At 35.1% G+C, this 9,224-nt stretch overlaps 1 protein-coding gene across 1 annotated transcript; it reads left to right on the forward strand.

Annotated features, from left to right (window-relative positions):
- Positions 1-7,173: 7,173 nt before the first annotated feature.
- LOC124446438 lies at positions 7,174-8,944 on the forward strand. Its single transcript, XM_046997291.1, has 2 exons — positions 7,174-7,656; positions 8,877-8,944. The coding sequence occupies exons 1-2, from the start codon at positions 7,412-7,414 to the stop codon at positions 8,932-8,934; spliced, it is 303 nt and encodes a 100-aa protein (XP_046853247.1). The 5' UTR covers positions 7,174-7,411; the 3' UTR covers positions 8,935-8,944.
- Positions 8,945-9,224: the final 280 nt, after the last annotated feature.

The following is a 9,224-nucleotide window of genomic DNA, read 5'->3' on the forward strand; positions in this document are numbered from 1 at the left end:
CTATAACTTACTCCATAATCGCTCGAGCATTGATCAAAGAAAGAAAAGCCCTAAGAGCATTTTCCAATGCAATAAAAACTCTTCTAAATGAATATGTAGGAAAAACGTTTTAATACCGTTTAATATCCCATCATTGAGCTTTTCTTCGTCGGAAATTGTGGCTGCATAAGCAACGGTACAAAGCAAACCAAGAGCAAAAACTAGATAAGTAATCTTCATACTGAATTGTCTGACCTGTCTTCTTTCCTTCCCTACAGTTTGCTGACGAATGAAGATTGAATGTAGACTTGGCCTTTTTATTGAGCACTACACGATGAAGGAATATGTTATAAATTTAAATATTTTTAAGGATAGTTACCTCACTAGCCGCACGGAGCTATTTTGTATGTGCGAATTCAATTAGCATTATATTCGCTTTTGTATCTTTAGATGTGATATGTCGTACTTAACTTCATGAAAATGAACTTTAATTAACCATTTGGGAAGGGTAAAGTGGGCCTTCGTGTCATCGTTCCAACTTTTTGCGTACCTCAAATTCAACAAAACCATGGAGTTTTCTTAAGATTTCAATCGAAAATATGATGTAAGTTATCAAAAATATTGACAAGGCACACATTGGTATTCACCACAAACATGGCGCGCCGGGTTGTGAGATATTAAGCTCTTCAAACAACTCTCCTTTCGATAAAATATTCAATTTCTTGAAGAAGAAAAAGATCTTAAACGATGGACTTGTGCTAATAACGAGAAACGGCATGATTTCATCAATAATTTGAAACTGTGTTGGACTGGAGACTTTCAATTGTTAAAACTCTTTCTTTAAATGCATATATTGACTTAAATGGTGCATGGAAATCTCCTAGAGACGAGAGAAAATCTTACAGTAATGGCGATATGAATATAATGTGGTGGAGAAAAGAAAAAAGCTTCGCTTTTTGGGAAAAATAATAGCAGAATTAAGCAGCAGTTTTGCGATGTTTTAATTGTTAAGGTAGCATCTGATAATACTATATCTCATATGGAAGAAGGAAGAAATCTTAGTAAAAGAGATCTTATTAGTACAACAGCCCAAGAAAACACTCATGACGAAAGTGTTTCACTTTCCTTTGATAAAACTCACAATCAATGCTCATGTGGTCAATTAAAAACTGACATCAAACTCGATAGAGAAATATTAGCTACAAGCTAGGACCGACGCTGCAATGGCGAATCCAGCGTTCGTAAAATTAATTATAGCTGCCAATTTTAAATTCAAATTACCTTTAGAAAAACGCTATTTGTTTTGACTTTCTAAAGAATATAATACTATTACGTCATTAGCTATAGTTGTAGGAGGAGATCACTGCGCATGAATTAACCAGTTGTGCTGTACATGTGAATCAGTGAACATGCGTTGGTTATCGTTTCTCATGGATTTTGGATTTTTTCGATTAAAAAATTTGCCCTTTACCTTGGAATTTAAGAAGCTAAGTTTCTTTTGTATAGTTGTATTTACGCTTTGATTTTTTAGTAAAATGATGTCTGACTGCGAGGTCACACTTGACGCCCGACTTATTGAGTTTCCAACTAAAAGCTCTTCTTTAATTAGTATGTTCTCTACAATAGAAAATACCACGTCAGAAATATTAAATTACTTAGCGTTTTATAACCTATGCAACAAAACAAAAATATTTCTACTGATGTTGTGTCAGAAGACTTTTAAAATTTTCCATCTTCAGCGAGATTTGCGCACTGTAGTTTTACAAGATTCTATTTTGCGTGTGACAAGTTCACTCTCAATTACTGTGGATGACTTATTAAAATTTAGAGATACGAAGCCTCTGCCAGATTTTTGCGCTATTATACGACTAGGCTCTTTGATGCCGTTACCTTATTAGGGCAAGTAAACTTAGAACTTTCATACAAACGTCGAGATTCAATTCGTACGCTTCTTAGTAGCGGATGAAATCCAATGTGTAATCGCTCGAATAAACCTGTGGAATTTCTGTTTGCTAATGACCGTAATAAAACCATGACTAATGCCAAATTGCAAGGCAAGATGCTAACCTTCGATTTCAAATCACGCCCACGTTTCGTGCCATACGAATCCACGAAGCGAACTAATATTTTCTCCAGAAGGGGAAGGGGTCACTTCTCTTTCCAGTAACAAAAATTTCAACAACCATTACGTCTCAAATCAGAAAACATACTCGTCAATAGATTTACAGGTAAATAACTTTCCTCGCTATTTTACAACGAAAATAGAGGCTATTGACTTGTTTTCAAGTTTATGTTTTGTCATTCACGTAGAAAAATCTTCCTTTATCTTGCAAGATAAAACTGTGTTTTTGGGATTTGAGTTAGATTCGACAACTATGAAAATGCAATCAACTTCGGAAAAAATTTCCAAAATCACTTCTCGAATTAGTGCTCTTTTAAACTCAAAATGCATCATACGCGAGTTTCCTCAAATAAATGGCTTGCTAGTTTCTTGTTTTCCTGGTGGCGAGTGCCATTACAGATAAATTCAAAATGACAAAATACTTGCGCTGAAACAATCTCGAGGGAATTTTGATGTGTGCATGGCTTTATCATCTCAATCAGTTGACGAATTAAATGAGCTACGTTCATCACTACTTTATGCAAATAATTTCGTTCATACTCCAGCTATAGATGTAGTAGCTCACTCAGATGCATCACTTTCTGGGTTGGGTGGTGTATTGTGGAACCAAAGAACTGGTCGATTCTGGACTAACGAGGAAAAGTCGAAGCATATGAACTATCTGAAATTTCTATCTGCCTATTTTGGTTTATAAATTTTTCATTGTTTTCATGCTTACAAAGTTGTAAAAACTATGATTGATAAAGGCACACACACCGGTAGCACTTGGTTATTATGTGAAAAAAATAATATGTGGTTAACGGCTGCGTTTATACCATAGAGGCAGAATGTGATCGCCGATTAAGAATCGCAATAAAAATATTGACCCTGAATTGAGGCTTAATCCGAAGTACATGTCCTCAACTCTGACGCATTTTGCCTTCCTTCCTGACATTGATCTGTTGGCATCTCGCTTAAATCGTCAATTTGGTCGCTACATTTCTTATAGACCAGATCCTTACTCACATGCCATTCTTCCGCAAGATAATAGAGGAAAAGGACAGGGTAATTTAAATTTTTTCTGGACTGGCCAACTCGGTGTTGGTACCCATTGTTGGTACAAATATTAGAGAAACCGCCTCGACGTCTACCACCGAAAACCGACTTACTGATTCTTTCTATTTAACCCAATCTCAAACACCCATAACACAAAGAAAGTGAACATTCTTAACTGTCTTGTACCCAGGGTAAACTACAAGGAAAAAGATTTTCTTCGGAGACAGTAAACATTATTCTAAACTCATAGCGTCATGGCACAAAAACGCAATACCAGTCAACAGCTAAAAAAATGGTTGGAATTTTGTCGTACTAATGATTGCGATATCGTATCCCCTCTTTGCCCATGGCTTTCACTTTTCTATCAAACTTATATAAGTCAGGAGTATCATAAAGTTCAATCAATACGGCCTGAAGTGCTTTATATTCAATCCTTACATGGGAAATTAACAATACGCCATGCAGACTAGGGCTATATATCAAACGATTTATGAAAGGTATACACGAAACTCGGCCATCAAAACCAAAATATTGCTCGACACGGGATCCCGTTGAGTCACCTGAATTTTTCAGGTTCATCAGACTTTTGCTTAAATTGTCCAGCAGAGTGCGAGGATCATATCTTCATTTAATGGGATGTTGACGTTGCATTTAATTATCTCCGCCCTCTGGGAACTCCAGTATCACACTCCCTCAAAGAACTCTCTCACAGACTTGCTTTCCTCCCGTTACTCATAAGGGGCCAAACTTGCAAAACGATTAATAAATTATGTATTGATCATATAGTCAGTTATTGTAGTAATTGAAGAGTCCAAAGGTACTTTTGTTGTAACAGAACAACTCACACATTCGAGACCTGGTACTCATCGACAACCATTAACATTTTTAGCCTATTCGGCCGATAGAAGATTATGTGTAGTCACTCTTGTTTTAAAATGTTTAAAACGTACGGCCCCACTACGTGGTGACAATAAACAACTTTTATCAGTTTTATAAAGCCACACTGACTTATATACACTGAAAATACTTCACAATGTGTTAAACGTTTTATGACAGATGCTGATACTGACACATGCATCTATTTATACAAGTTATAGTACAAGGGCGGCTTCATCTTCTCCTCTTGTTTCAAAAAACTTTAATGCAAAAGATATAATGTGTGCCACAGATTCATTTCAATTGACATAATTTTAATTTTGGGAACGCTATTTTAGAGATCTTGACCTAATGAGTGTCTGTATTCACTTGTCTGATTTATTCATGTTTTAGTTATTTCCTCTGCAATTTTATAATCGCTTGTTTGTTGGCTGGTAATTCCAAATATTAGTACAATGTCTGCTCTGAAGTCTCCTAAAACTACGTAACGACTATAACTAATGACGTAATAGAATTGACGTAAACGACACATGATATTAAGCCCAAATGCCCGAACGGCTAAGCTTCGGGGGGGAGAGGCTTCCCTTTTGTGCCCCAACCCCTCCATACGCTCATGTTAATCAACTACAACAAAAATTTCTTCCTTTGGGCTCAGGCTACTCTAGATTACATTGCCAGCAATCCCATAGTGTTTTTGTACATGAGGCTAGACTCTATCATAATTGACCACAAAAACAAAGAACAGAATAACAAACAGAGCTCAAAGCATAACATAAATTTATTATTGATTTAATAAAACATTTATAAAGTGTTTAATTTAAAATAAAAATTTTTGCTCACTTTTAGTCAAATGACGCAGGTAGTGTGACCTCCTTTTTGCATTTAGCAAACACTTAGGTTTACAATTCATATCAAAGTTTTTTGCTTTGAATTAAGAGGAAAAGATGCTATATCTTCTCTGATTTCTTTGGAACTTATTGAAAGTTCATTCCTTTTGTCTTTAGTGTGTTATTCGTGCTTTTGGGCCCTATACATTGCGCACTGGCTGTTAATGGTTTATGAATAATGGTCAATATAAATGTCAAAAAATTTCATTTCATTTCGAATGAAACATTGGAACTTAGATTATAGATTCTCTTTTGTCACAAGTGAGGATCTTACATACAAGGATTAGAATTTTGCCTTTATTAGCAATAAACACAAGCATAAGATAAGAAAAATGGAGAGTTTTTGTAATCCTGTGTTTCTGCTCATGCTTATAAAGAAAGTAAGGACAAATGTATCTTATGCACGAATACTCGACAAAGGTCAAGCAGTTGAAAACATTAATGGAAAACACACATTATAGTTCACCCAACAAATATATTTCTCTCTTATCACAATGAAGAGTATAGTAATATTTAAAAACTTATTCAGTGTTTGAAAAGCATCGTATTTTAAAATTTTTTATTCACCATGAAAACACTGTAATTTTCCTTTTTTTCTTCATGCCAACACGCTTGCCCCAAAATATAAATCAAACATAGATCCTTACTTACTAAAGAAAACCCTGAAATTTGCCATGAAAAATTTTGTATTGTAACACATTTTTTGCGTAATAAATCAGGTATTCATTGGGTTTACCTAGCAGTCACAAATAGGCCTATTATCAACTGTCCACATTTAAACCATGGAAAAATGTAGTGATAACTGATGAAATAATTCCTGACTTGCGTTATTTTAAACAATCAAATATCCTGAAAAAAATTTAATTAACAGCAATTCATAGCTTGCAATCAAAAGAAAATTTGCCGAAACTGTTGCTCCTACAATAAAATTTTTTCACAAACTTATTACACATTTCTTTGGAAAATTCGTTTCTTGCACTCTTATTTTCGTAAATGGACACAAAAATGTTTGCATTGTACCATTAAGAAAGTGAAAGAAGATCAAGTACACTGTGTACGGATTTTCAGATATCTTATTTGTAGCATATCGATCCTATCCCTTTATACCATCCCTCTTCATCCATTTAAAAATAATCTATTTTATTGGAACATGTTAATGATAATCTGCCCTACGTCATCATACATTATTATTCAACGTTGATTAAAAAAAGACAAGAGAAACGGCGGCAACTAATTATTGCAAACATTTAATATCCTACAGAGAATACATAAACAAACGTGAATTTAAGTTACATGTTTATATGAAAAATTACATGAAAAATGTATCTTATAGCCGGTACTCTATCCGTACAAATGGAAAGGAATACGATAACAACGGCGACATAAATAAGGGCGAAAAAAACGGCGATAGAGACCAATGCGATAACAACAGCGATATGAAGCAATGAGACAACATCTGCTATGAAAACGAGAGTGATGACAACTGGTATACGAACGTTAATGATAACAAGAGAAAAGGGAACGACGTCTGCGTCAACGAGGTGAACGTTTTTCTAAAATTGGATCAGCTTCATCATCATCTCTACACAACACAAAGCTTAATATCAGTCATTGAGTCAGTGAGTCAGTGAGTCAGTGACTGACTCACTGACTGACCGACTGACAGACTCACTCACTCACTCACTCACTCACTCACTCACTCACTCATTCACTCACTCACTCACTCCCTATGCATATGATCTTGATACTTTTAGTATGTTACTCATAGAATAGAATCGATTATCAGGTAATGATGAGACATTTTTAGCTAATTTTGATTTGAAGATACTTCGTTTGGAGTTTCTGGGCGTCATTGCAAGCTGTCTAGCGTTTTTTGTGCTATTAGTCTACCTTTCCGACAGTAAGCTCTTGTTCTAAAGATATGAGATCAACTTACTAATCTTGCACACAGGGGCGGATCTAGGCCATGGCGAAAGTGGCTTGAGCCACGGTCAGAATTCTGCCACTTAAGTTTTTCCAGGGTTGACTTTTTCATGATTAAAAATTTTGCTCAAATACAGCAAAATTCGATCAAAAGCAAAAATTGAATGAATTTTGTAATTTTTTGTCAAAAATTTGTGTTAACAGAACAAAAACTTCAAATTAAACGTCTTGTTAAAATAGTATTATCACCTAGTTAAACTCTGAACTGTAAAATCACCGAAAGCGTCTCGAATCTTGCCGAATACGCCGTGAATATGCTCGGAATATGTTCGTAAATTCGAGCCAGCAATCTCAGAATGAAGAGCCACGGTCAGCGTTCAAAAAATTTCGCAATAGTTGCTAAATATAGTAACCTTTAGCCACGGTGCAGCGTTGCAAGCCAATCACAGGGAACGTTTTGGTCATGTGCGCCACGGTGAGCCACGGTGAATGTATTTTGATTGCGCAATAAATACAAGTCATATGAAATTGCTCGATTCTTGTCGACTTGAAAAACGCTACATCTGGTTCTACTCAGCGATTAGGATCAATGGAAACTTCTAAAAAGATCGATGTTCTTGAAAAGCTCGTCCAAACCTTTCAGCAAGAGAACGCTTGCGAAATTATTTCTGGTGAATTGTCTAACTTGAGACAACACTGTGTTAAAATAATCAACGAGGAAAGGCTTCGTCGTATAAATTCTACTGGCGATATTATGCTACGAACTTGTTCATTTTCAAAACTGCAGTTCCCTGAAAGCCAAATTGAAAGATCAGGACCCAATGTCCCTGTTAGGTAAGAATTTACATGTATTGGGGTATAAATTTATATTTTTATTTACGTTTGACATCTTGGCCTGAAATATATGATCAATCCGTTAATTTTCAGCTATTCATATTTAGTGTATCATGTAAAATATATGTCTAAAGCTGTCATTATTTTGCATACTCAGTCTGTCTAATGTACGGCCTAAATAATTTTAATTGTTACTGTCTGTTAAATAAAATGTTTTACTTCAATATTAGTCAAAGCTAGTCTTTTTTAAAATTTGACCCAATCAATAATGTATTATCCTTGTATTCCTGGCATTTTATGTTATCCCCCTGGTTAAAGAAACTAACATATCATTTTGAATAACTGTTACTTTCTTTCGCGATTTATATAGAATATTGATGCTATAGTAGATGGAATCAATAAGTCGTCTGAATCCTGTTCGACATGCCTAGACTAGTTCCAAATCTTAGACTACCTGCCTGTGACTTTGACTTTATCATTATGTTACCAAATTAACACAAAGAGAAAATAGCTTTCCCAATTTCAATATTATTAGTCTATCTTTAACAGTATTGGTTACCCTTATTTATTCTAATGTCAGAGTCAGTCTAGCAGATTTGTTTCCAGGTATAGCTTGGTATAACAAAGCAGCCATTGATACTTAAATACTAATTTTTCTTTTAGTACTTTAGCCAATGGGAATTTTCTGTTCAATGCATGTTCTATTGCATTAGTTGGGAATGAGACTCTCTCTATTTACTTGAGATTCCTAACTAGTGTTGAAATGTTTGAGAATGCAAAATACTAATCTACCTATCCTCTCATCGAGTCCCAGCATAAAAATGGTGCGTTCACTTCACTTAAAAATGCCTTTCCCATGTGTATATGCAATGCAGCTCTAACCTCTTTAGAAAATGCGAATGAAATTGCAGCAGTTTTACAAGAAGCAGTGGAAAGAGCGAATAATTACACCTTTTCACCCTTGATGTGTATGTTTGCTTTGTCCACAGTAATCCAGTGTGCTATTCAGTCATACTACCCAATTACTAATGATGCTGAAGTGAAAGGAAATTGGGATTCGTTGGCTAAAATGTTCAATTGTACAATATATCCAAGAGATTTTGTTGATGGGAGTGCAATTGACTATGTCCATATCTTTCGTTGTGCTGCGATGCCACCTTCTTATTTGGTAGATCAAAAAATCCCATCCACCAAAAATCATTTTGTTACTTTGTTTTTAGAGGACCACCTTTGAACATTGCTTTTATTAATCTTGCCATCTTTACCATTGTTGGATAAACATCTTTGTTGCTGTTGGAAGAAGATCACCTTTGAACATTGTTTTTATTAATCTTGCCAACTTTACGATTATTGGATAAACATCTTTGCTGTTGTTGGAAGAAGATCACCTTTGAACATTGCTTTTATTAATCTTGCAATCTTTATGATTGTTGGATAAACATCTTTGCTGTTGTTGGAAGAAGACCACCTTTGAACATTGCTTTTGTTAGTCTTGCCATCTTTATGGCTGTTACAAAAGGCATCCTCGCTGCTTTTCGAAAAAGACCATTTGATAGTAGTATAGTACA

Source organism: Xenia sp. Carnegie-2017, unplaced genomic scaffold (genome assembly GCF_021976095.1).
Source record: "Xenia sp. Carnegie-2017 unplaced genomic scaffold, XeniaSp_v1 HiC_scaffold_12, whole genome shotgun sequence".
NCBI lineage: Eukaryota > Metazoa > Cnidaria > Anthozoa > Malacalcyonacea > Xeniidae > Xenia > Xenia sp. Carnegie-2017.